The sequence below is a fragment of the Colletes gigas genome, unplaced genomic scaffold, assembly GCF_013123115.1.
Source record: "Colletes gigas isolate AHSC1104 unplaced genomic scaffold, ASM1312311v1 Colletes_gigas_Sc00004, whole genome shotgun sequence".
Lineage (NCBI taxonomy): Eukaryota > Metazoa > Arthropoda > Insecta > Hymenoptera > Colletidae > Colletes > Colletes gigas.
Window position 1 is genome coordinate 10278149 of NW_025106633.1, and position 27003 is coordinate 10305151.

At 35.1% G+C, this 27003-nt stretch overlaps 7 protein-coding genes across 9 annotated transcripts; 5 read left to right on the plus strand and 2 right to left on the minus strand.

The window, feature by feature from the left end:
• The first annotated feature begins 23 nt into the window (after positions 1-23).
• LOC122394760 (ralA-binding protein 1) lies at positions 24-3840 on the plus strand. Its single transcript, XM_043391874.1, has 9 exons — positions 24-246; positions 449-587; positions 1163-1413; positions 1484-1745; positions 1821-2001; positions 2071-2385; positions 2467-2818; positions 2910-3163; positions 3239-3840. Exons 1-9 carry the CDS (start codon positions 162-164, stop codon positions 3338-3340), a joined length of 1941 nt encoding a protein of 646 aa, XP_043247809.1. The 5' UTR covers positions 24-161; the 3' UTR covers positions 3341-3840.
• A 141-nt stretch (positions 3841-3981) lies between these two features.
• Positions 3982-7005, minus strand: LOC122394767 (V-type proton ATPase subunit B). Its single transcript, XM_043391886.1, has 4 exons — positions 6633-7005; positions 5688-6154; positions 4889-5554; positions 3982-4739 (listed from the first exon to the last, which is right to left on the minus strand). The coding sequence occupies exons 1-4, from the start codon at positions 6718-6720 to the stop codon at positions 4473-4475; spliced, it is 1488 nt and encodes a 495-aa protein (XP_043247821.1). The 5' UTR covers positions 6721-7005; the 3' UTR covers positions 3982-4472.
• Positions 7006-7855: 850 nt separating this feature from the next.
• On the plus strand, positions 7856-13389 carry LOC122394768 (4-hydroxybutyrate coenzyme A transferase-like). Of its 2 annotated transcripts, none has more exons than XM_043391887.1 (6): positions 7856-8298; positions 11110-11262; positions 11971-12210; positions 12302-12706; positions 12791-13057; positions 13132-13389. In XM_043391887.1, the coding sequence occupies exons 1-6, from the start codon at positions 8103-8105 to the stop codon at positions 13314-13316; spliced, it is 1446 nt and encodes a 481-aa protein (XP_043247822.1). In that variant the 5' UTR covers positions 7856-8102; the 3' UTR covers positions 13317-13389. The 2 variants fall into 2 exon arrangements, with proteins under 2 accessions (XP_043247822.1, XP_043247824.1); XM_043391889.1 differs by having other exon boundaries at positions 11116-11262.
• Positions 13390-13536: 147 nt separating this feature from the next.
• On the plus strand, positions 13537-15996 carry LOC122394770 (4-hydroxybutyrate coenzyme A transferase-like). Its single transcript, XM_043391891.1, has 6 exons — positions 13537-14311; positions 14407-14559; positions 14637-14876; positions 14959-15363; positions 15434-15700; positions 15780-15996. Exons 1-6 carry the CDS (start codon positions 14143-14145, stop codon positions 15968-15970), a joined length of 1425 nt encoding a protein of 474 aa, XP_043247826.1. The 5' UTR covers positions 13537-14142; the 3' UTR covers positions 15971-15996.
• Positions 15997-16035: 39 nt separating this feature from the next.
• LOC122394771 (TGF-beta-activated kinase 1 and MAP3K7-binding protein 1-like) lies at positions 16036-19599 on the minus strand. 2 transcript variants are annotated; one of them, XM_043391892.1, is made up of 8 exons: positions 19547-19599; positions 18442-18584; positions 18289-18368; positions 17966-18203; positions 17410-17542; positions 17098-17338; positions 16776-17032; positions 16036-16697 (listed from the first exon to the last, which is right to left on the minus strand). In XM_043391892.1, exons 2-8 carry the CDS (start codon positions 18450-18452, stop codon positions 16245-16247), a joined length of 1413 nt encoding a protein of 470 aa, XP_043247827.1. In that variant the 5' UTR covers positions 18453-18584; positions 19547-19599; the 3' UTR covers positions 16036-16244. The 2 variants fall into 2 exon arrangements, with proteins under 2 accessions (XP_043247827.1, XP_043247828.1); XM_043391893.1 differs by lacking the exon at positions 19547-19599 and having other exon boundaries at positions 18289-18363; positions 18442-18762.
• LOC122405199 lies at positions 19088-20883 on the plus strand. Its single transcript, XM_043409746.1, has 3 exons — positions 19088-19922; positions 19986-20159; positions 20361-20883. The coding sequence occupies exons 1-3, from the start codon at positions 19573-19575 to the stop codon at positions 20881-20883; spliced, it is 1047 nt and encodes a 348-aa protein (XP_043265681.1). The 5' UTR covers positions 19088-19572.
• A 790-nt stretch (positions 20884-21673) lies between these two features.
• Positions 21674-25917, plus strand: LOC122394791 (mediator of RNA polymerase II transcription subunit 28). The gene is made up of 4 exons (XM_043391926.1): positions 21674-22073; positions 22174-22528; positions 22587-22762; positions 24767-25917. Exons 1-4 carry the CDS (start codon positions 22014-22016, stop codon positions 24983-24985), a joined length of 810 nt encoding a protein of 269 aa, XP_043247861.1. The 5' UTR covers positions 21674-22013; the 3' UTR covers positions 24986-25917.
• The last annotated feature ends 1086 nt before the right edge of the window (positions 25918-27003 follow it).

A 27003-nucleotide genomic window follows, 5' to 3' on the forward strand; every position in this document is an offset into this window, starting at 1 on the left:
ATGAAATTTAAAACGGTGTTCGTCGCGTTTCTTTAAAATAGTCGATTTAACACCTGAACAATTTTTGACAATCGAGACAGCGAACTCGAACCGAATAATCGATAATTTGACAGCAAGTTTTTAAGACGGTTTAGTCGGTTAAGCAGCGTATACCACGGAGAATGGATTTCGAGAATCAGGATGTAGAAAAAGAATTTCCAGGATTGTATGCATCGGAATCGGCTAAGAAAAGTAACGAAAGTGATTGTACGTATTAACGACGACTTAAATTTTTTTGAAAGATACCGACTTTTTGATAAAGAGGTTATACATCTGTCACGCGAGTTACGAATCAAATGCCGTGACTGTTTTTCCTTTGGATCAGTGATATTTCTATGTATACGTGAAAAATTATATATTTAGAACCTAATCGGTTAATCCTTGTATGTTCATGTGTATGTATTTCTAGTTAGTGATGAAGGTGGACACGAAAAACATTCTAAAAAAGAACTCCTTGGCGGTAAACGCAAGGAGAAGAAAGAACGAAAAGATCGAGGATATGCCACCTTAGAAGGTGAAAGTTCCCCCGACGAAGATCAAGAAACAAAGTAATCGTTTTTCTACAATTTTTTATGCATTATAATCTGTTACCTTCTTGCCTTCATTTTCATATTAGAAGTCATTTATATTTCATCTGTTTTAACGGAAACGTTAGCACGAATTTTTTCTTTCATTATTAATTAATATTTCGAATGTTTCATGTCATAGAAGAGGAAATAAGTATTTTACCTTTTCAACAATTAACAGTATACTATAAAGTAACTTTAATTTTCACATATTGTTGGCACTGTCAAGCTAATGAAGCTTCATATTGATCTAAAGTTAGTTATATTGATTTGCTGTATGTGCATGTGCTTAGTTAATAATTCAAAACTAATAATTTTCAAATGGGAAGCAAACTGATTTCAAATATATACGATTTAATTCTATTGATCATTTTAATACTTATTTCTATAGTAAATGTATATTTTATTGTAAAAGTGCTTGTTCTGTATGCGCAACAAAATGATGAGTATACTTCAAATTAAGAGAAATTTATACTTTACAATATACATGCTCGATTGGTTTATGTTTTACATACGACCACTTTATTACTTGAACTAGCATATGATTTAACTCACAGAAGCCCTTCAAAGTCAAAGAAGACTAAAGCCTTTAAATTTCCATCGAAGAAGGAAAAGCGAGAAAAGTCCAGAGAGAAAGAGACTAAAGAGAAGGATGCTGAGAAAGAAAAGGATAAGAAGAAAAAAGACAAGGATGAAAAAGATATAGATAAGGAGAAGCGCAAAGAAAAGGAGAAGGATAAAGCTAAACAAAAATTGAAGGATCGTAAAAAAGGAAAGCACGTCGGAGAAGATTGTTTAGACATTGGTGGTAAGAGACGCTAATATCTTTGATACCGTACGATTACGATTGAATCAAACATTTTAAATTATCTATTTAGAGGAACAACCGGTGTTTGGTGTTAGCTTGCATTTAGCAGTAGAACAAAGTCGTTGTCACGATGGTATCGAACTGCCCTTAGTTGTAAGAGATTGCATTGATTTTGTGGAAGAACACGGAATGAATATAGAGGGTTTGTATAAAGTTCCTGGAGTAAAATCAAAAGTTCAATGCCTGAAAAAGTTGTACAACAACAGGGAACCCGTGAATATATCTGAATTTGAACCTACGGTAGCTACGAGTTTATTAATATTATTTTTGAGGTTTGTATTTTATGATTTTATCGAAAAATATGTTGTACGCCAAAAGAATTCAAATTGCTATTATGGTGATTATAGAGAGCTACCCGAACCTGTATTGGAAAACAGCGAGACGATATCTCGATTTGAACAAGCAGCATCCACGAAAGATGTTGCACAGAGGGAAGCACAATTAATACAATTAACTCAACAACTGCCAGAATGTAATAGAGTTCTTCTCGCGTGGGTTATATTACATTTAGATCATGTCACAGCACGAGTATGTTGAACAAAGAAATTTGGAGCATAATATGTATGTATATTTACTTTATACAGAACTGTATTCCAGGAAAAAACAACAAAAATGAATGCCCAAACCGTCTCAATGACATTAAGCCCTGTACTACAAATGAGTCATAGATTGTTGTTAGCTTTGTTATTCCATTGCAAAGCACTTTTTCCAAATGTACAATTAACAAAATATGTTCCGCCACTTTCATCTGGCAGTGTTAATCTTCCAGACACTGTAGAAAGTATAACCGCCGAACTATCTAAACAAGAATCATTACTCTCGCAGATACATATGCAAATGAATGCAGGTTTCATTACTAAAACGCGCGAGGAACAACTGTGGGAAGTACAACGTATGATAACGCAACTAAAGGTCAGATTTTATTATTATCACTTATATAAATATGTATGAGAAGCATATGTAAACTGTAACTATCAATTTGTATTTTTACAGAGAAAGTATAAAACTGTACAAAAGCTGGAAGGTGCTACGCAAAAAAGTTTAGACGAAGACGTCAAATCGACGGATGAAAATGTGGTGGAATCGAATGTACAGAAAATAAAAGCCGAGGAAGAAGATTCGGGACACGTGAAACCTGAGACTCAATCTACGTATACCTCGACGTTAAAAAAAAGTAATAAAATACATACTTCGGAGGACAGAGAACCGACAAGTACAAATACTACTCAAAACGAAAAAGCTATGCAAACGCATGATAAGGATATTGTCGATTTCGTCGAGGCATCCGCGCTTATACCGCAATCCAGTGAACAAGAAAATACAACATCTAGAACAAATGAAAGTGGTATGAAATTTAATCATTTATAACATGAATTTTGTTTTGCTATATCCACTAGTGAAATTCCATAAGTATAATTAATATCGCATCACTTCAGTTTCAGCCGTAGAATCGGAGCCTGAAGATGTTATAGACAAACTGAGAGAAAGTTTGATCTACGAAGAATTACTAAACATGCAGGCGTTACTAAAATCGCGAATAAATCAAGAAAGGAATGAAATCAAACGGTTAATGGAAATGTTGTCGGAACGCGGCCCGGAGAAAAAGAAACCCCTGGAAAGAGTACATTCGCCGAATGAAGCTGAAATGACAGCCATGATTCAGTTAGTCAAAGAAAATCAGTTACTCGAGGTATATACACATAAAATATTTATAGTACATTTTAATCAATACCTATGGATGCGACTTACTCGTTTGTGATTTCAGAACAAAAAGACCACTTTAATACGTAGTATCATAGAAGAAAAAGATACTTGTATCGAGCTCCGTGTTCAGTTAGCAGTTCAACAATTAACAGCTACGACTTGACTATTAATCAACAAATAGAATTTTAAATTTACCAAAAGGATAACATACAGTCCCGAAAATATGTAACATGATGTTTTTGCACAGAATGAACATGTATAGTTTATAAGATGTTACTACAACCATACGTTTTTTGATTCATTCTATTCTCTTGTAAAATAATAATAAAGAAACAAAACATGTATATATATTATATATAATTTGTTTGTGCTTGTATTACCATGTCCCAAATTTTTCCAACGTCTATTTCGAGAAAAATATACTACATATTGGAGCAAGACGAGTCTCCTGATTTTTATACGGTTTTTTTTTAATACGTACAAGCTTATGATCATTCCATGCACACGCATTTGTATTTAAATTGTTAATTACACTAATAGTATAAACAAATGCATGTAACTTTATATATAAACTATATTTTTTATATATATATGAAACAAAAATACTATTCTATACAACATCAAAGCAATAAAAGTGCTAATAGAATATTGATTTAGGAGTTTGTATATCCATAAACGAGTAAACATTTGTATCAACATCAAATAATATTAAATGGTATTGTTTTTATCGTATGAGCGAAGAAACAAACCATTTCACAAATCAACATTTTATATTGGAATGTAGGACAAAAGAATATAAAGATATATGATCGTATCTCTGTTTCTATGTTAATACTGAGTAATATATTACATTTTACACAATTACTTTCTGTAAGTGTACACAAAAACAGAAAACATCGTTATAATTAATGTTACATTAACGCTATAGAATTAACGTTAAACAGCACAACATGATTCTGACCTTTTAAATACAAGTTTTGTACAAATATTTTTAGTACCACATTACTTGTCGTTCTCCAGCCTCTCAATTTGCATTTAACCGTATTTAATTATCTTTTGTAACATTTAGTAACAGTTTTATTTAACTTTCTTGACTCTTATTTTCAATTCGATCAATGAAAATATTATAACTTTCCTGACACAGGACTTACATTTTTTAAACTCTATACACAATTAATTTCTTCCATTCTGATCTTGAAGTAGGTCAGGTTGCTATAATTCATCGATTTTTATTAACCACTGTTTCATAGAGGATTTAGGAAGATGGGAATTGAATTATAGGCGTAAAAAAAAAATTAATGACGGGAATCTCTTGGATAGAATTCAGCAAGAGTACTGGCAGGGATTCGTTTAAGCATCTCCTTAGGGAAGATACGTAACAATTGCCAGCCAATATCCAATGACTCGAAAACAGTACGATTTTCGTAACTCCCTTGAGAAATAAAATTCTTCTCGAATTTCGAAAGAAATTCCAAGTACAATAAATCATCCGGTGTTAAAGCTTCTTCGCCGACAACTGCTTTCATAGCTTGTACATCTTTTCCAATAGCATAACAGGCGTACTAAAACAAAATTATTAAATTATTAAATTAATGATTTGCAAAGGGGATCCAACCTTAAGGATCGAGAAGGTTAAATTTAATCGCTGGTAGACTAGCAAACAGATTATATTTAAATTGTATTTTAATATATTAAAAAATACCAAACTTACCAATTGATTAGATACATCAGAGTGGTCTTTTCGTGTCATACCTTCGCCGATAGCAGACTTCATAAGACGCGAGAGAGACGGAAGTACGTTAACGGGTGGATAAATTTGTCTGTTATGAAGTTGACGATCAACGTAAATTTGTCCCTCGGTAATATATCCGGTTAAATCGGGAATTGGATGGGTGATATCGTCGTTTGGCATAGTTAGAATTGGAATTTGAGTAATGGAACCGTTACGACCTTCGACACGACCGGCTCGCTCGTATATGGTTGCCAAATCAGTGTACATGTAACCAGGGAAACCACGTCGTCCCGGTACTTCTTCGCGAGCTGCTGACACTTCACGAAGCGCCTCAGCGTAAGAAGACATGTCGGTAAGGATTACTAGAACGTGTTTCTCGCATTGGTAAGCCAAAAATTCGGCTGCAGTTAAAGCAAGACGCGGGGTAATGATTCTCTCGATAGTAGGATCATTGGCCAAATTCAAGAAGAGGCACACGTTTTCCATAGAACCGTTTTCCTCGAAATCTTGCTTGAAGAAACGGGCAGTTTCCATATTTACACCCATAGCTGCAAACACGATAGCAAAGTTGTCTTCGTGAGAATCCAAAACGGATTTTCCAGGTACTTTGACAAGGCCAGCTTGACGACAAATTTGTGCAGCAATCTGTAGAGAAGATTATTAAATGTGTTTAAAATTCTGCTCGACTCTGACATTTATGCAATTCAATTTACACAAAAAGCTCAGAATTAATTGTACAAGTTAAAGACTTATTGTAATACTGTGTTAATTCATTTACTTCGTTATGTGGCAACCCAGCAGCCGAGAAAATTGGGATCTTTTGGCCACGAGCAATGGAATTCATAACATCGATGGCCGAGATACCAGTTTGAATCATTTCTTCTGGATAGATACGCGACCATGGATTAATTGGTTGACCATCGATATCTAGAAAATCTTCAGCAAGAATTGGAGGGCCTTTGTCGATTGGTTTTCCAGATCCATTGAAGACACGCCCTAACATGTCTTCGGACACTGGTGTCCGCAGAATGTCGCCGGTGAACTCGCATAGCGTATTCTTTGCATCGATGCCGGAAGTACCCTCAAATACTTGGACCACGGCTTTAGAACCAGACACTTCCAGCACTTGACCGGATCTCATAGAACCATCGGCTAGTTTCAATTGAACGATCTCTGCAAACTTTGGAAATTTGACTTCATCCAATATAACCAATGGTCCATTCACACCCGACACAGTTTTATATGCTAAAAAAATAAATACAAATTTTTAACACCAGCCAATATCTACAGATACGTAATAAATTTATATTTTATTAAATTATTCATGAAAAATTAAATAAATAACGAATTTATCAAATGCGATTAAATGATCATCTTCGGATAAATGTTTACATCGTATTATATTTAAATAGAGAAAATGAATTTATCGACTCATTATGTCAAATCCTCGTCCGTAGTCACATGATAGTTGGACAATACTCGACTACGAAGAATTCCTTTTTCATTCTCAATTAGGTTATTAAGTTTGAAAAGTCAATCGTTTGAAATGTTTGTTCGTATCGGGAGCATCTTTACAATTTATCAGAGCAATTAAAGAACAAACATTTTTCGAGATCAGCTGACTAGTTGCAAATCGATCCACTGCTACGCCCAGTTTACTTTGAGTGCTCGCATTTCGCGAGTTTGATATCTGTTGATTTTTAGTAAAATGAATATCACTTACTGAGCCGAGGCTGTGAAACGAAGTCCCTCGATACCGCCAAAGCATGTTCTTTGGCAGCTTGATGTTTTCCGATAGTTTTTCCATACATTTTGTCAAGCGAATTCCCTGGTCTGTTACGTCGGTCAAACAGCAGAAGGTACTGCCGCTGAAGCTCGAATAAAAGGAGACAGACTGAAACGCAAAGGGTGGGGGGAGAGGAGTAATTTCGAACGTAGACTTGCTTGTAGAAAATCGTCTATCGTGAAAATAAAAATAAATGATCGGAACCGATCGGAGCTATTAACACGAATAAAACATGCAAATTCTTAGTAATCGAGCAGCTATTACGTTTTGTAACGTTCCAACAAAATAAACTTTACTTTGGCAACTGCATAGATGAAGTGAACAATAAGTATCGAACAAAGACAGAAGCAAGGGCACGTGCGATCACGTGGCTTGAACTAAGTAGTTCGTTATATGTTTATTACAAATAAAGTATTTTCTAATTCAATGTATTGTTACGATAAAAATAAACAACTAAAAATTATACATAGATAAATATTATGTTTAATCCCGTAGAGAGTTTTAACTAAATGGTATTGTTTACTCCTACTACAGTTGTAGTTTATTCAATTGCAATATCCCAGTTTAAATGAGATTATTCGATAACAACATTCAACAACTGTATTCTAATAAAAGAACCGAGTAATTTCGTTCTCCTATTTCTAATTAATGATACGATAGCAATAACGAATAAATAATAATATGCAATCATCAACAGCTGTTGCATTATTATGAATATCGACAATATTCTTTTATAGTAAAGATTTACAGAAAAACATAAATTATTTCAATGTTAGATCTCTTCGCTTCTTATCGTGACCTTGTATTTTAGTCGTAGAAATTGAAATTAGGCTCAGCACTCGACACGTTAACTATCAGACCAAATTCGTGAAATTTTTTACGAACTCCCATAAGATCTCCAATCAGATTCATTTTCCTTAATATCTTATTTTTAACATGTTAAAAATTTGGATTTTTCATCGTTAGAATTTACGTAACTATCCAAGAATATTTCGATCCATAAAAATGTTGCTATTTTAAAGAATTGGATACTGTTAGGGAACTTATGAGAATCAAGTGTTATTCGTAGCCCTCTGGTGGTAAGTTTAATATGTAATATGATGCAGTTCCTGTAGTAGAATACCTATACTATATACTGATTCGGATGCGGAGCTGATTCTGATAATTTCGCGCCGAAGAGGCGCGGAGTGTGCAGCGAGACACGGTGGCGGCTGGTTCGAGGATACGTGTATATTCAAGAAATTAAATTTAGTAAAAGTGGTGTTGCAAATTCTATGGTTGGTCGTTTTCCTTTGAACGAGAAGCTTATATATCTTACATAATTTCATTACGAATATTTTGATCGTCGTTCCAATCGACACTGTGCCCTCGTGCTCTACTGACAGAAGAATACAGCATATCTGAACCATGGCGGCCCTGAAACGAATAGTCAACCTATCGAGAGCTCTCAAAACCATGACGGTTACATCTCGTCCTTGTATCCAAGCGTCAAAAAAGACCTATTTCACGTACGTGAACGAACCGTCTATGCCAATACCCGGCAAAGAACCTTGTTGGCTAAAAACCGCCGACGAAGCCATCGAACAAGCAGAACTAGATTCAGGTAAATAAAGACTTCCTCGCAATTCAATTGATACGGCAATGACACTTCAAGTACATTTCCGCGATTTAATCGATAAAACCAAGCATCGATTCGCTCGATTTTTTTTACAAGATTCCAGTTATGCATAAATTTTCTTCTTAAAAAGCTAACCTTGAAATGCTATGGAAATGAATTGAAATGTCAGTGGTTTCTTTTTGACGTGATACGAAACAAGACCTTACCCTTCAAACTTATCATTTACAAGCTTTCTAGCAAGAAGATACTAAATTGATTTTAGATACGTTTTGTTGAAATTTCGATTTCTGTGAAAGTTATTATACAAATAAGATCATACTCGCTTGTAATACGAAAGACGGAATAATTTTTAAAGACACGTTTACGATTATGTCGGATTGAATGCATGTTTCACGTTAATACTAATTTTCGCGCCATTTTATTTTTCGTCTCGGGGTATACATTGACGATCTACATATTACAAAATCATGGATATTGTACTCAAAGAAAACGTTATCTTCAGCATACTATTTCAACTTTTTAGACGATAACTGAATTAATCTAACTTCCTTGTGATAGCAGAATATTATTTACAGACATCGAACATGTAATATGTTTGTCAAATGTAATGACAGATTTATTACGATCTTCGATAGGGTTTACGAAGTATGTGCATGTACAATTATCGTGAAAATAACCATTTACGCGGTTCGACTGGAATTTGAAAATTTACACGGTCTTGGGTTATTGTTCAGAATCAAATTGTACGATGTAAACGAAATGATAATGTTGATTACGTAACATTTTATGTAGAACATACCGAATGAATATAAATTAACGACGATTGACTTAATAAAAGTCGGGCGTAATAAGATAGGAACGAAGTAGAAGCTGGAATACCGTTATAGACATACCAAAATAATTCGCGTAACAACATTTATTTTCGATCGGTGCAATGTTCAATGTTCATTTCGCCGAAACGATATGCATCGCATTGCATATCATATATAGAAAATATGGCATTTACTTCTTAAATATTGCTTAAAATCGTAAAATAATGATAGAACTTGTGCAATATTTTACATTGGAAATCTTCGTGCTAATCTTTGGCGATAAAGAAATGTACACGTGTAACCACGTAATTAAATTTACCCCACCTGTGAACAGTTCTGACATAACTGCTATCAAAAATTAGAGATCGTTCTAAATCATACCAAAAATGTTATTTTATCGAAACAATAAAAAAAGAAAACACAACTAAATTTGTCAAGATGCAAAATTGTACATTAGATACAGGATGAGGCGATTCACATACGATGTCAAGGACGATAACGCATATCATTTTTCATGATGCTTTATTAAAGAAGCAGTTATTGTCTTGTCACGTATTGACAATTATCTATAAACTTATATAAACGATATCTGTGTTATTATATTATAAACAACTTTGAATCATCGACAAATAAAATTTTTGGTAACATTATCAAATATAGAATTCCAAAAACATTAACATATATATGTATATATATATATATATGTTTTACTCAATGGACTTGTTTATTACAATTTATCACAACGTGGACGAAGATTTCACAACGCGTTATAAAATTAGCTAAATTAATATTTTAGCGATTTCTATGAAATAATACTGCATTTTTAATTTCTATTAAAAGTTTCGAATTTTAATTTCGATCGGAGTAGTAACTTTTACGATGAAATAAAATTTCGATGCAAATCAAATTTGTATTAGAATTCTGTATTGTTGATCGATTTCGTACGATAGGGTGAATAAAGAAATGTATTATTCTTAATTTGTACGTTTCATTTGTTAAATAGATCTAGCGCGCGAGATTTTGTGCTCTCCTGCCAAGAAGGGGAATGATTTGAGGTCAAGGTTTAAATACCTGCAGTAGCATACAAACAGAGACTTATTTTAATATCGGTTATCTCCCTAAAAATTTCAACAAAAATCACTACGAAGATTGTGTAATTTTTCTATCAGTATTTACCTACAGCGTATTTTTATACTCTGTTGATAAATATCAAATATGTTGTTTTCCGATGTTTATATAATCCTCTTTGTTTATTATTCTATAGATGATCAGAGTTGCAATAATATATTTTCCTTAAGTAAATCTAACCCTATCTATTTCGTTCTATAAATAGCACATTACATGATGCATTAAGCATTTCCATTGTCCTACTTTATGTTCTATATGTTCCAATATACTAACCGTAAAATCGATTAAATATCTGTATCCTTCGCTTTGAAATTCATTTTTATTATCGATAGGAATAAAATTGGAATTTATATTTTCGGAACGATAATATTGAATATTTTTATTTACCCTGATTATTTGACTTGTTAACTTGCACAATCTAATTTGGATGAATATACAAGGTTATCCGATATTTCTGTAAATCTTTTCATTATGTTATTATTTTGTTTGGATCGGCAAAAGAAATATATTCTGACACTTTGTATATTCTTTTTTCTTTTCTTTCCTCTTGGAATGGAACATGAGGAACCTTGACGACTAGGTTAAGGCAGATAATTTTTGTTGCTCAAGGTCACCGAACAGCTGTCCCCATCACACTGTTAGACTACTTTGGCGTTCTAAAAAACTAACCTGCTAACACACACGCATGTTTAGTTTCTCTGAATCGAATTAGAAATTATAAACGAAACAATATTGTTCCCGTACGATAATGGAAACGTAAACAAAAAGAATAAAGTTACACGGTTCTCGTTCCGTGTGCACAAAGATCGTATCGACTTGAAAACACATGTGAAATAAAACTAACTTTGTTTTACAGATCAAGTGGTGTTTGTTCAGGGAGCAGCAGCGACACCTGTTGAATCTTTGAGGGCAATGACTGAGTATGGTGTACGATGCGACGTCAGAAACGTACGATTATATCATATGCATCTCGAAGGGGCTGCCCCGTTCGCAAAACCAGAAAATGCAAGTACGTTATTCTTTAAAGTAAAACGTTCCATTCGTTTCAACATGTTATACGAAGTACAGAACGTGGCATTAATTTTCTTTCTCATAGTTTTCAGACAGTATATCGGTCTCGAATGTATTAACCCCTTCCCGTGGCGTCAACGCGCGGTGAACAGACCAGACTGATACTAAACTGCTTCGTAACAGAGGTTATAAGAATCGTGACCGACTCTTGTGGCGCACCGATAGGAACTAAAACTCAATCACGATCGTGATTTGCATTTTGCTCGCGAGTCTGGTCCCTGATATTCACGTTCGGGCCAAAATCTTCATCACGGAGTCAGACTCGTTAAAGTACGGGAAGGGGTTAAGCAACATCGCGATAAGCTTGATTAATTTAGATAGAATTCATAACAAAGATAGCAGTCAACGTATGACGTAATTTTCTGCTTTATTCCTGAGCTGCTTTCTGATAACAGAAACAATTTTTAATCGACAAAATTAGTAGTAGCGATACGTGAATGATCTAATCATTTCACGAGTCCCAATAAAAACTGATATAGTGTAATACATGATTAATTTTCATAAAATTAGAGATCCAAGCGTATCTTTTGTAGAATTGAACCTCAGATCAGTTAGAGATTTTAGTGAAAGTTAATCATGCATGTATTGTAATCGAAATATTTAATTAGAGAAAATATCTCTATGTATTATGACACTCGGTATATAGAACATTTTAGGTCCATCAGCTTATTCATCGGGGGTAACGTGCGAGCGGCTGTTCAAGCTGGAACCGCCGACTGTGTTCCGATTTTCTTGCACGAGATTCCACGATTGTTTAAGGAAGGATACATTAAGCCTGACATCGCTCTTATCCATGTCTCGCCTCCCGATAACAACGGATATTGTTCGCTCGGCACTAGCGTAGATTGCGTGAGGTCAGCCGTGAGCCAATCGAAATACATCGTAGGTAAATTTTCAAATCTTTTTAACTCCACCATCAGCCATGCACTGGGTAAAAATTAATTTTTAACAAGTTCTTCTCACGTGGTAATTTCTAGCGTTGGTAAACAAACACATGCCAAGGACATTCGGCGATGGCAGCATTCACGTTAGCCATTTGGATTTTGCCGTGGAGCATCACGTGCCGCTACCGGTTCATCCCGTGAAAGCGCCGTCGAAGGAAGAGCAAGAAATCGGGAAAAATATTGCCCAGAACTTGGTGGTAGATGGAGCCACGTTGCAAATGGGTATTGGTAGCATACCGGACGCGGTGTTGTCGGCACTGAAGAATCACAAAGATCTTGGGATTCACAGCGAGATGTTCAGTGACGGTGTGGTTGATCTTGTACATAAAGGATGCGTCACGAACAATCAGAAAACAATGCACAATGGTCGAATCGTCGGTTCGTTCTGCGTCGGCTCTCAAAAGCTGTACGATTTTATGCACAATAATCCGTTCATAGGTGAGTATTTGTTTACGACTCGTAATACATGCGTGTAATTAAATTTGAATAAAAAATAAAGGGACAAACCGACGAATGTTACAGAGATGCTCGTGGTGGACTACGTAAACGATCCAAAAATAATAGCTAGGCAACCGAACATGACAGCCATCAACTCGTGTATCGAAGTTGATATCACCGGACAAATTTGCTCGGATAGTATAGGGACTAAAATGTATTCCGGATTCGGAGGACAATTAGATTTCATCACGGGTGCAGCGATCAGCGACGATCGTTGCGGGAAGCCCATTATTGCGTTACAGTCCGTTACCTCGAAAGGTGAAAGCAAAATTCAACCCGTCTTAAAATTAGGTACGTAAAAATTCTTCCCTCGCGACCGTTTATACTTATCGACAGAGCATTGACAATAATCTCTTTGTTTCAAGGTGCCGGTGTTGTTACGAATAGGGCAATTGCTCGATATGTTGTCACGGAACACGGAATTGCCAGTTTATTCGGTAAAAGTCTTCAGCAACGAGCGTACGAACTAATTCAAATCGCTCATCCTGATCATAGAGAGTCTTTGGAAAAAGCAGCATTTGAACGATTGAAGGTTATGCCAGCGCCCTAAACGTTTCACTAAAAAAAAAAAACTACACACCGACAAATTCTAATAGCATTTCGCGATGATTTTCTACGCACAATAAACATCTACGTTTGTGCCCAAGACCGACATCGCAAACTATCTCTCGAATTTCGTTCAATTTATACCTTCTTGCCGAGAAAATTAATATAATAGAACTGTAACGATCAAAAGCACCCGAAAAACAGATTTTTAAACATCGTGTATAGAAAAACCAGGTTTGGAGTAAATACAAGAAGGCTTTTTTCGTTATAAAAAATCAGGGGAATTGCTTGTCCCCGAACAAACCTGAGAATGCGTTTATTTTGAATAGCTATTTAATATTAAAAGCATCAACCGAAAACAGTATATACTTTAAAGTTAAAATAACGATGACGAATAATTTTTATATAAAATTTTGAAACGTTCCTCTGTATGATGCAATTATTCTAATAATTGAAGGCACATCGCATTTGAAGCAATAAATTAAAAATGAAATGTACATACACGTACCGATTGTTACGATTATTTTTTTTACCACCTATTACACGTAGTATATAGGGTGTGCGAAAATTTATCACGCGTTTCAGCAAGTTTGTATCGAAAAGATTGAAAAATCGAAAACCGGTAAATGCGACGTTCAAATACTAATCGTGGAGATGGCAACGGATCTAGTGTGATCTGACGTGAAATGACATTTGAGTTATGAAATCCTTTAGATTATGTGTCATCTAAATTTCGACGTAATTGCCTTTTATATTCTACCCCATCGACGAACTTTTGCAGATTTTTATCGTTTACACAGTTTCTGACGTGTCATATATTCTACAACAAAATGTTTGGTATAAATTTTCGTCGAAATGTGGAATCAGCATTTGGTAAATTTGTACCGAAAAAATCGTTTAACATGTGTGGTTTAAAATATATAAGAGAACCTTTGAATCCGTTGAAACGATGTCCACGATGGGTATGCGTAGAAGATGCGGTGAAAATCATAAATTCAGGTATTTACAATGATTTCGTTTAGTCGGAATATTTAAATCGAATCGTCGAAAATATAAAATGGCAACCTACTTACTTCGTTGATATTTGCTTGCAGAGCATTTAGTTTTTATACAAGGCGGGGCAGCTACGCCTATGGAATTGATACGCGCCATGACCGAACACGGTGTCTGCAACAATCTACGCAGTGTACGATTACTTCACATGGGTCTCGAAGGAGACGCGCCGTTTGCAAGCCCCGAATTTCAGAGTACAGTATAATAATATAATAATAATAAAAATTCCCCGCCGTCCAACATGATCACGAAGGTGACGATTGTCTTTTAGAGCACTTCAGGTCCGTAAGCTTTTACATCGGAGCCAATCTCAGAGAAGCTGTTAACGAAGGCAGAGCCGATTACATTCCGATATTTCTTCACGAAGTGCCAAAGCTTTTTTACGAAAGAAGAATCATCCCCGACGTTGCTCTAATTCACGTCAGCGTGCCGGACGCGCGTGGTTTTTGTTCTCTGGGCGTAAGCGTGGATTGCACGCGTGCTGCCCTAAGTTCGGCGAAAGTTATCGTTGGTTAATAGATGATCGTTAATAATTTATACAACGTTTATCACCGATCGATCGAATTAAAAATTATTTCTCTACCTCGATGCAGCCCAGGTTAACGAGCACATGCCGAGATCGTTCGGGGACACGGTAATTCACTCGAGTCACATCGACTGGGCCGTGAAATACGATTGTCCTTTGCCATGCGTGGCAAGCACTCCGCCAAACGAAATCGAACTAGAAATTGGGAAGATCATAGCGCAAAGGCTGATAGACGATGGAGCAACCTTGCAACTCGGTATAGGAAATATTCCCGACGCTGTTCTCTGCTCCCTCGGTAATCACAAAGATCTAGGCGTTCATACCGAGATCATGGGCGACACGATGGTGGATCTGGCAGAACGCGGGAATATTTCCAATAAAATGAAAGTGAAACACAGGGGGCGTATGGTCAGTTCCTTGGCAATTGGTACCAAAAGGGTGTACGACTTTTTGCACAATAATCCATTCGTAGGTACGTGTGAAATTTTTCACCGGCGTTTTCTAATGTTTTCTATAACTCTGTCTTTATTTACTTAACCTAGAAATGCTTACGATCAACTATGTCAACGATCCTAGAGTGATATCGCAGCAACCGAAAATGACTGCCATTAATTCCTGCATAGAAATGGATATTACCGGTCAAATATGTTCAGACAGTTTGGGCTGTAAAATGTACTCCGGTTTCGGCGGGCAACTCGACTTCATTCGCGGCGCTGCAATGGGCCAAGATGGCCGCGGGAAAGCTATAATTGCGTTCCCCTCGGTTACGAGCAAGGGGGAAAGCAAAATTCAACCTGTACTTAAACTTGGTACGAAAACTTGCGTTATTTACACGAGTTCTTTCTATATTATACTTTTTAAATACTATTGCGATCGTTTGTTTAACAGGCGGTGGAGTCGTAGTGACAAGAGGACACGCGCATTATATAGTCACGGAGCACGGAGTGGCCCAACTTTTCGGTAAAACATTACGCCAAAGAGCAAACGCGTTGATTCAAATTGCTCATCCCGATCACAGGGAATGTCTCGAAAAGGCTGCATTCGAAAGACTTAAAGCTAATCCGACTAAATATTTGTGATCGACGTTTGTAAAAAAAACCCTGAGAAAAAATTTAATCTTGTCGTATATGCAAAAGTTTGTCATGCAAATTTTGATCGATCTACAAAATCTTCGTACGAATTAAAAAATGTGTAATCTAATTTATAACACTTTTTCTATACAGTTTGAGCAAATATAATATTGCTGATTGTTATTTGAAAGATATTATACAAAATAAATATTGCATTTGTACAAACATAAAGTGTTTAATTTATAAATATATCGCATGCTTGATATTAAAAGCTCTTGTCTAACTAAAAATTTATACCTTCGGGTAACGTCCCCTCTCGTCGTCTTTTCTCTACGTTTTCGTAATATTCCGAAAAATTTACGTAAGGCTTGATTCTAGCATTTCTGTCCGTCAGTCTTGTACCGGGAGGATACATATCCGACGTTGTGGATGTTTCACTCGTTGATGTATCGAAATTTTCATCCGTAACTCCGGTACTAGAATAATCTTCGTTCTCCGGTATCGTTGTTATCGGAGCGGTTTCTACAATTGGATTAAATCTAACCGATTGATTAGTTGGACTTTTCAATGCATGGGGAAGCGGAAAATTGAAATTTCGAACAAGAAGAGTTATGTCATCTCGTTTACCGGTGGTCACTGTACTTTGAGTGTTGCTCATATTAACATCGTGATGAATCCTTACAACTTTGTCTACAACAGCTTGAGCAACTCCCGTCAAGGTAGACTGTACGCGAAACTGAAATGTATTTTATACAAATGCAAAAGTGTGCTGCCTCCTGATAAATTGTATAATTGTCAATAAATAATTTTGTACCTGTTCGACTGCTATAAGAGCTAATTCTTTGTTAACTTGATCGGTACCAGTTGCTTCTTCTAACGATTTGTAAAGACCACGAGACATAAGTAACAAAAACCTACAGGAATCATCGAGTTCTATCCCACCATGAATTTCAGGTTCGGCAATGATAGGCTCCGCTGTGGCGGATGCTAATTCTTCGAATTCTCTGTATTCTCCTTTAACAAGATAATTTCCAAGGCAACGCGTATTTTCCTGATTCCCAAGATGCGATCCTTCGATACAAATTGTTTATTATTTATAAATAAAACGAAAACAGATCGTAGCGTTATCGAAATACCTTGCCTTATGGAATCAATATCCAAACCTAACTGAGATAATCGCAACAATTCATCTTCGTTCCGTAAATCATGATCCACGCTTAACTGTATAACTCTTAAAACTTGGTTACTGTCCGTCTTACATAGTAAAGCTCTACTGTCGCCAACGTTGGACACATACAATCTTCCACCGTACACAAGAGCAACAACTGCACTTGTGCCTGTCGATAGTTCACAGTTCAACGAATTTAATTTATCAACCTGTATGAAAAATGTTCTATGTAAATATTTAGTATTTTTGTTAGTAAACTTTGTCGATAAACCGAACCAACCAAGTGTGGAAATTTTTGATACGTTTCGTACGAATTTAATCCATCGGGTATATCAAACTGTAAGCTAGTTCGTTCGGCCAAAAGATCACCAATGGAATCTAAATACCCTCGTTCTACAGCTATAAACGCTTGTCTGGAACGATGAATTTAAAAGAAAAAAAAATATAACTGCTTTGTAAGTCACAATTTATCTTTCTGTCTGTTTAATTATACACTTAGTTACGATAGTCTACATACGGATACAATATATGTAAAAATTGTTTATAAACGATTCACATACGTTGTAAAATTTATATTACAGCATCTACATAGCTAATATTTTTATTGTTGGTTTAATAATACATTCTATGCAGCATCGTATCTATATTATTATTTAAATACAGTATTATTCATCCGTATTGCAATTAAAACACGTAATAAAAGCTTGCGTACGCTGCTAAAGAAACTAACTTGCCAAACGGTTAATGCAAATAATGTAGGCACAAAACTATCGAATTTCATTTTTATAAAACTATGTCTTGTATGTAGACTTTTGTAACTAAGTGTACATTATTACCTAAGAACTTCTTTGATCTCTTCATTCGTTGATTTTCCATTCAACTGGCCAAGTAAGATCTCTGCAGCCATTCGCTGCATAGCAAAATTTGCTGCTTTAGTCCCTTCGTGACCATCGAACACTCCATAAAGGAACGTTGTATCGTCGTAACGGCAATGAAAACTGCGATCTTCGAATGGGTGTTCCTCCTGTCTATATCCATCCTCGCGATAAATTTGATTCGTAGAAAATCCTACTCCTAAACAAGTATTTGAAAATTGTAAATATTTACGTACGTATACATTTGTAGGTTATGCGGTCTATAATAGTAAACTCTTACATACCAGATTGCTTGCAGACTGGTAAATCATCCGTCCAACTGTATTGGCTGTCCTGAAAAGGCATTAAATTAGGGCGTTCTGCCCTAGTTGGCATTGTTAGAGATATAAATTAACTTTGATGAAAAATTTCAACTGATATTAGGTATACAGACTTACGTTTGTAACATATCGACTAAATATCGATCCGAGTCGATTAAAAATACGGCCGAGAATCTGTAGCAATCGATCAAGCTTATTTGAAATAAGCGCCAATTATAAACTGGTACGCGGTTCGTATCTTAATTACATTTAGGTATAATCTGTGAACATATTTGCACACATGCGAAATAAAATTATGTCATTAAAAACAAAAGCAGTTCTTATCCTACCTGCCAAATCATATAACATTTAGGTTCATCAACACTATAAATTTTCGTAACTAATAAAGAATAAAATCAACTGGCACTGGACATATACAACTACCGTAATCGTACAATAATGGATAATTAATCCCGCAAAATACAACCACCATAAAAACTTGACAAATTACCCTCGAAATATTAATGAAATTAACATTTATTAAATCAACAAAAAGTTATAAATCATTAAACAGGTTATTACGTGTTACATATTTATTTAAATCTTGATTCTATTGATTGATAATTTCATTTATCTCTATACATAGATACTTTGCAGATACAGCAAAATATTAGTTTAAAATATCGCTGATATCTTCAAAGAATAAAGTTTCCTTTTCTTAAGTATTCGCTTTTTTAACATTCTTACGTTACATTTGCTCTTATAAAGAAAAAAATGCGTCGAATTCCACGAGCCGATACCGGTCTTACGAAGACGCAACAACTCCGTCAAGCAAGGACCGCCGCTTTGATGCAAGATTTAGAAAAATCACGCGAAACAGAAGTAAAACAAATAAATCCATTAGGACGACGAAAGAGGGTGGTAATGCCCGAGCCAAAGAAGGTGGACTTTAAAAGGCCAGGATTGACCAAGGCAATGTTAGCTAGAATGAAACACGCAGAGAAATATATACACGAATACGAGCGGAAAACTGAAGCAACGGTATCTAGTGACCGGGTACCTAAAAGAACACCCGCTCCAATAGGAGGTGATTCCAGGTCGCGACAGTAGTTAAATCTGATTTAAGCGAACAATTGTAACGCGCGTTAAACAAATGAGCACTTGAATAATTCTTCAATCTTTATAATGTTCATCGTTCGTTTAAAGTAAAAGCAATATTTCTATAGTACGAGGTTTCCATTACCATACACAAAATCATTTTTAATTAGGATGGGTAGAGAAAGATTACTGCCGTCCAAAGGAAAAGCACGTACTCCAGTTGCATCTCCTCCAAGAACATTACCAGTAGCTAGGAAAGATTTACCGGCTGGAATCAGCCCCATGAAGTCAAGATTGCCTCAGCTAGCTTTACCTAAAAAGACCAACGAATTAGCCAAAGTGTTAAATGCAGATGTAATCCAGGCGGAACCAATTGGCAAAGGACCGATCAGTAACATTGTGATACCCCCTGGAACAGTGAACAACGAACGTACTACAATTGTTAGTGTACCTCAATCACCTGTACAAATTGAAACAAAAATGACCTCGCAAATGGCGAATCGTTCAATTCAAATGATCAGGTGAATTTATAAAATACTTGTTTCACCTGCAATGGTAATACAAATTCCTTTTGCTTCTAATAGTGAAACTCTTAACGAGCAAGACGCCATAGAAGTTAAAACAGTAAACAACAAACTATCAGAATTACAACAGGCTAGACGAGATTTTGTTATTGCTGTGGCAAATGTTGGTGGAAATGTTGTTAATATTGCGGATGAAACTCCTCCTGCCGATCTTTCTTTTTTGAGCGATAGCAGGTAACCTAGGTTATCTAAATAATTACAGAAGTAATCCTCCGATTTTTATGATTCTTAAATAAGTTGTAAAATGTGTTATTTTGAATAAGTCTTTTCTACACATGTTACGGGTGCTATAACAAATTTAAAAATCATCAAAATTGGAGGTGGTACCCCTAATGTAAATAATTATCATTATATCTATTAATAATATTTATGCAGATCCCCTGAATTAGACAATGAATTTCTCCAAGCACAATATGAAAATGTTCCATCGGATATTCTATATGCTCGTGAACTCATGCAAAAAGCTTTAGCTGATATGGAAGAGAGAGAAGCAGCCAGAAGATTGGAAGAAGAATTTGAAAGAATAGCAGCTTCGGAGTACATGCCAGATGATTTACAGCTCAATGTTCCTTTCGAAGATCAACTTCACCAAGATAAAGACTCATCTTGGGAAGAAGATGAAGATATTGTCACAGCTATGTCACATCCATCTAGACCAAGAGCTCATAAATCTCCCGTTCCGATGGAACAAAAAAGTTATCCATACAAATCCTTTGATATACAGGAACTTGAAAGATTTTTCGATCTTCAACGGTATCCTCCTTGTCCAAAGTGCGGACCACCGTCGGGTAGAGAAGGGTTACATCCTGATTTATGGGACTTGGCAGATCCATGGTACCGATCACCCGTACAGCCTGAAATGCCAGATCTCATGGAATTTGATCTAATGGAGTTTTAAAGTAATAATAATCAAATACTGACCTTCTTTATCTTAATGGCATCACATTTTACCACAAATAATTCCTTATAATAATTCACTGTAAAATATTCATATCTTATGTAATGTAAAACTGCTATACACATGTAAATAATAATAATAATAGCAATGATTATTTTTAATTTGGACTTATTACACATGTGACAAAATTTTATACTTAATGACTACCGAATACACAATAAAAAATAAAATAAAAATACAATTAATAAACAAATATAATACAAGTTAGAAATAATGTTTATTCTTTATTATTTATGTTTCATTCTTTTAATATAATTATGTGTCTAATATTAATCAGATTAAACAAATTACTGGCAATTAATGTTTACTAGACACTGCTCAGGCCATCAAAAGTCGGCGAATTGTTTTTCCAAGTCGTAAGGTCAGTTTCTATAAATTCGAGTTGAAGTTATAATGTGGGAAAATGTCACCCGCGTATCTCTAGGCTCAGGAGAATGAATAAATGAATGCGTCCAGCGTAACGGTAACAAAGAAAGAGGAACTGTTTATTGGAAAATAACTGGGACGCGTGGACACGTCCGCACGCTATGAGAGCTGAACAAAGACTGGCGCTGGCTCGCCATGCGGCCGAACTGCACAACATGGCCGCTTCCCCCACTCTCGCAGCTAGAGTGAGAGGGAAGACCGCAGCCCCTACATGTTGAGGTTCATCTACTCCATCTATGACACGAGAAATGCAAACGAATAATATTAATAATCGATATATATCGATCACCATCGAAATGTTCTTTACGATTACTTGACTACCGTTTAAAGATAGCTTGTGATAAGTGTACTCTGAAAAGTTAGTTGTACATTGTATCAGCCTTAATAAGATACAACATAAACCTCGACGTACCAAATGCTGGAGAACTCAACTATCGTAGTTAATGTATATATTAGTGATTGTGCGTGACGTTATATGTAATTACAATGTTTTGTTGTCATCTTGTTTGATTCGTAAACGTGTTTACCAACCACGGACATCCTAGTCTTATTTCAAACCATTACAATGGACTTACCATAAAATTAAATTAACTGTAATTGACAATATATCTTTTATATATAACTACCAAATCACTACAAGTATAATGGCGACACCCACTAATGGTAATGGTAACCTTATCGACGAATTTGAAGAGGCATTTCAGGTATAGCGCGAAGGATATTTTGATTCGTTGCCTAATAATTCCTATAAACAATATTACGTTTGTTGTAAATTCATTCTATAATGTAAAATATCACTTGCAGCAATGTTTGAGTATTTTAACAACAAAGGACGAAGGGTTAGGAAACAATGGGATTGGAGTGTCTGGTGGTTTGACTGTGGATAAGGAAGAAGCACGTAGCGAAGTTGAACAAGTCACGTTAAGATTTATAGATCTTGCCAGACAAATGGAAGCCTTCTTTCTACAGAAAAGATTTTTACTGTCTGCACTGAAACCAGAACTAGTAGTGAAGGAAGATATCAATGATCTTAGAGTAGAATTAGCGCGTAAAGAGGATCTTATAAAAAGGCATTATGATAAAATTGCCGTATGGCAGAATCTGTTAGCAGACTTACAAGGTTGGGCAAAGTCGCCGGCACAAGGTCCAGCACCTAACGGTAAGAATCTAAAAGACTGTAAGATAATAATGTGTTTAATGATTTTAAAATGCTTCAGGTTTACCAAACGGTACACAAAGTGGACAAAATCAACAAACTGCAAATGGAGGTGGAAGTGCAACGATGCAGCAACAGCAACAAATATTGCAACACCAACAGCAGCTCCAACAACAACAACAGTTGCAGCATCAAATACAACATCAAATGCAGCAACAACAGCTTCATCAGCAACAGGTATTTAAGTAATACCGTTACGAGAAAAGCTGAAATTCCTGTATTTGGGCAGCTGTTTAAAATTAGCATCGGAGAAATACCTTTTTTAATGTGACACATAAAATTTGAAAAAAATGCGTGATAGCGAAAATTGTATATTTACAGAAAGTTTTTTTGTTGTGGCTGTCATAGTTAACAGTAACATTTTGAATTATTATTCTTTAACGTTTATTTCACCTTAGTTGTAAACCCAACTTATTAGTAATGTAAAGTATTGAGAATTTTTTTTTATGCAAAGTATCATTACACCATACAGTTAGACTCGATGCAGGCGAACGATTCTTTGACAGACGATCGTACGTCTTTCCTTGTTTTTCCAATTGAAAACAACAAAGACAGATGTATAACGGTACGGTAAAAAGTCGCTCGTCTGCATTGGGCATTATACGTATGTCACGAGATAATTTATACTCGTTATAATACTCTCATTCTGATTGAAATGGCATATTTATTGTTATTAGGTTTTTATATTATCCATTAAAATTTGAAGATGAGTACCACTATTGAATGATTGTATGTGCCTGTGTGTATGCATGTGGGTGTGAATGTCTATGATGTATAAATATATTAAAGTATTAAGTAATCTTTTGTGATTGAAATATTTGTCAGAATCGTAGAAATTTTTTTTTTCTTTTTTTTTTTTTTTTTTTCTTTTGTTAAATAATATCTAATCAGGACATAAAATTGTTCGGTCCAACTGCACAAAAAGCAACGTACATTAACGTTGCGTGTAATCAGTGCCTTATATAATTCCTATCCACAGAAGTGTAACGTGTAAGAAAGAAAAATTAAAGTGCTTTTATTAGTAACTGCGATATAAAATTATAAAAGCATGAATTTCATTTATAAAAGAAGGAAGTATCAAATAGATATACTTGCATAAACACATTGTAAAATGGTGCCAAAATGATTATTATTAAAATGCGTACAAATGTTTAGCCAGAAACTGATATAATAAATCTGATAACGGCAATAAAAAACTAAATAAGCACAGATTAGTCTGCTTGACGTTAATAGTATACCTAACGATCCCTATAATGTACATATTATAATTAGGAGCAAATAGCGATATTACTTCAACGTGACTTCATAAACAAAGTATATAGTTGCATACATGTATACATATCTATTTATATATTTTAATTTTTCTTTCACATTTCTCTCAAATCATATATTTCTTTACATCGCGTATTATACATTGTCGAAAATAGAAGATATTTCTCAGTATTTATAAGCCTCCTTGTTTATAATATGATAAATATCTTTTGCATGTAAACGTATGCATGCATTTTGCATCAATATAAAAGTTATTAAGGATGAATACCTTTATATTTAAAAAAAAAACATGTTGAAATCTTGTAGATGATAACTATAGCATAATTACACATCAAAAGTTATTTTATAATTATTCTAACTATTCTTCTGTACTTTATAAATTGACATGTGTCTTTTTCACACAAATGTCTAAATGTGATACTAAATTAGAACATTGCAGCGATTCGTTCAAACGGATAACTGCAAGGATACGTGTGCCATTTCACTTGTGTTGTTCTCAGATGCAAGTAGATGTTTGCAGAATAAATCTCTGTTCATGGTGAAAAAAAACATTGTGCTTTCTTTCATTTCCCTTGCCTATCAAATTACTGTTCCTAACAACCTACATTGGCTTGCAACGATCAAAATTCCACTTTTATTTTCACTTGTAAATCTATATATATATGTATATATATATATATATACATATGGATAGATAGTATATTTATATTATAGTATATGCATATATGCATACATATGCATGTATGTACAGTACTGTCGAGGTATCTACGCTAAGTAATTTTAACGCTATCATCGATCTTAAACTGTTCTCATCCGACATCGTATTTTTATGACCGTGCCAGAATATCTGATAAAAATATAATATGACAATTATATCATTATGATAGAATGTTTGACATGACGTTGCAGGTGCAGCAAGGATCGGGGGCTCCTCCTACATCGGGTCTACAAGGGGTTGGAGTTTCGGTTGGACAACAAGGGATGTTTATGACTCAAGGAGGAGTAGGTGTGACAGGTGCGAGGGCAGGATTCCCTGTTGGAGGTGTGGGAAGCAGTGCCCTTCAAGGACCGCTAGCTTTTCTGGAAAAGACAACGAGCAATATAGGAATGCCGGAAAGGCGGAGTTGACGCGGAAGGGGGAGGGGCCGGGGTCGGGGTCGAGGAAGAGGCCGTGGAAAAGGGCGAAGCGCAGGAGGAAGTCTACCTCCGCCACCACCACTCCTCGATACTTCGGACCCGTCATCGTATGCTGCTGCTGCCGCAGTTGCAGCTGCTGCGGCAGCGCCCCTTCCCTCTCCACAGCAGCAGCCCCCGCCGTCTTGTACATGAACGTGTTAACAGCAGAGTTGGGCATTAATTGACTAATTTTTATCCAAATAAATTCATTACGCGATGCGATTAAAGTTAATCATTAGCATTAACAGCGACTAACGTTACTCGATACCACGTTAATTATATCAATTAATATAAATTAATTGATACAATTAACGTGGTATCGTGTATTACAAATCAACGAATTTAAACTTTCGTTGCTTCACGCGTACGTGGTCCCAAATATCTTTTTAATAAATGTTCTCGACGTTAACACGCTGACTGTTTTAGACCAAATTCGTGAAATTTTCTACGAGACCAACTGAATGCTGTAGATTTTCATTTTATGAACTTTTTTAGTAATACGTTACTCGTATATTACTTGTTGCATTTTGTAGAGTTTGGATCTCTTCTGATTGTCAAGTCCTCAACTACATTGTAACAGTTGTAATCAACAAACTTATCATGATTTATGACGAGGAAAAAACAAAGACTTTATCCCAAAATTCTTTAAACCTTATAAGTTTGTTCATATTTCGAATTTCATTATAACATTAGACACTATATACTTACAGAGAATGTAAGACAAAAAGAAATCGTTTTTTTTTTATTCGGTAAAAGGAGTACTCTCTTAATCATTAATCGCATATCGATTGATCATTATATTAATCGTTAGCTGCTGGCGACCACCATTGATTAAATTAATGGTAATTTTTCAGCGGCGTTGAGTTCATATCATCCAATATTTCTTTTTTACGCGTTAAAAAAATTGTATTATTTAAGAATTTATTACTAATGATTTATTTAAAGGCTAAAAAAAGTTACAGAATATTTTCTAGTGTGAATACAAAATTTACAACTTTATTGTTTTGTTTTTTAATTTCAAAATAAATCTACACAAATATATTCCTATTAAACTGAGATTTATTAAACATATAAAACATAAATTGTCGATGTTTTTAACTTGATAGCATCGAAGCAATTAACGATTGTCTATTTTAATTGTAATCATCAATCGTTACTTTAATTGGAATTTGCCCAACACTGGTTTACAACAATTAATTTGTTATTGTAAGATACTGTTCCTATCCATCGTTGTTGTGAGTTTATAATCACCGCAATCGAATCAATATATAAATGAAATTTAGTAACCATTTTTTATTATTAAAGATTGAAACGTACTGTTTCAACTTATTTTTATCTTTAATTATAATTCCGCAAGGTATTTAAATTATCTGCATAGAACAAAAAATGAAAATACGAATTTGGTCAATTGTCGAGGATCAAAACTGAATGTTTCAATTTCCAACAATAAAGCCACTAAATTTCATTTGCATATTGTTCCAATGTCGGAAATTATTGTAATCGCAAACTTCCCCCGAAAAACAATGGATTTTGTTTCCATTAGTAAGCATCGAAAATGCTTCATTGATTTAGTTCTAAGAATGTGTTGCAAATAAGTTTGCGACATGCTTGTGAAAATAAGTGTGATAAAGATATGCGTGATGCAGGCCATTAGTTATTCTGAAAAAGCAGGGTTTCCATTGAAAACATATAGTTAAGTAGTGCCAGTTTTATTAAATCGTTTCTATTATAAATAACGAACATGTAATATCATTCAGTGTTCTTTGTAAAAATATTTGTTTCGTTTGTGATCTCTGTGAATCGCAATCATTCGTTTGAATACTTTGCATCGGTCCCCGTATTGTAATAACTCGGAAGACTATGCAAAATGTGATATATACCCATGAGACAGAATAACCGGTTCGTTATTTTAAACTATTTAAGGGGAAGTGGCAGCAAAAACTGTACATAACAAGATTGTGTGGTAAAAA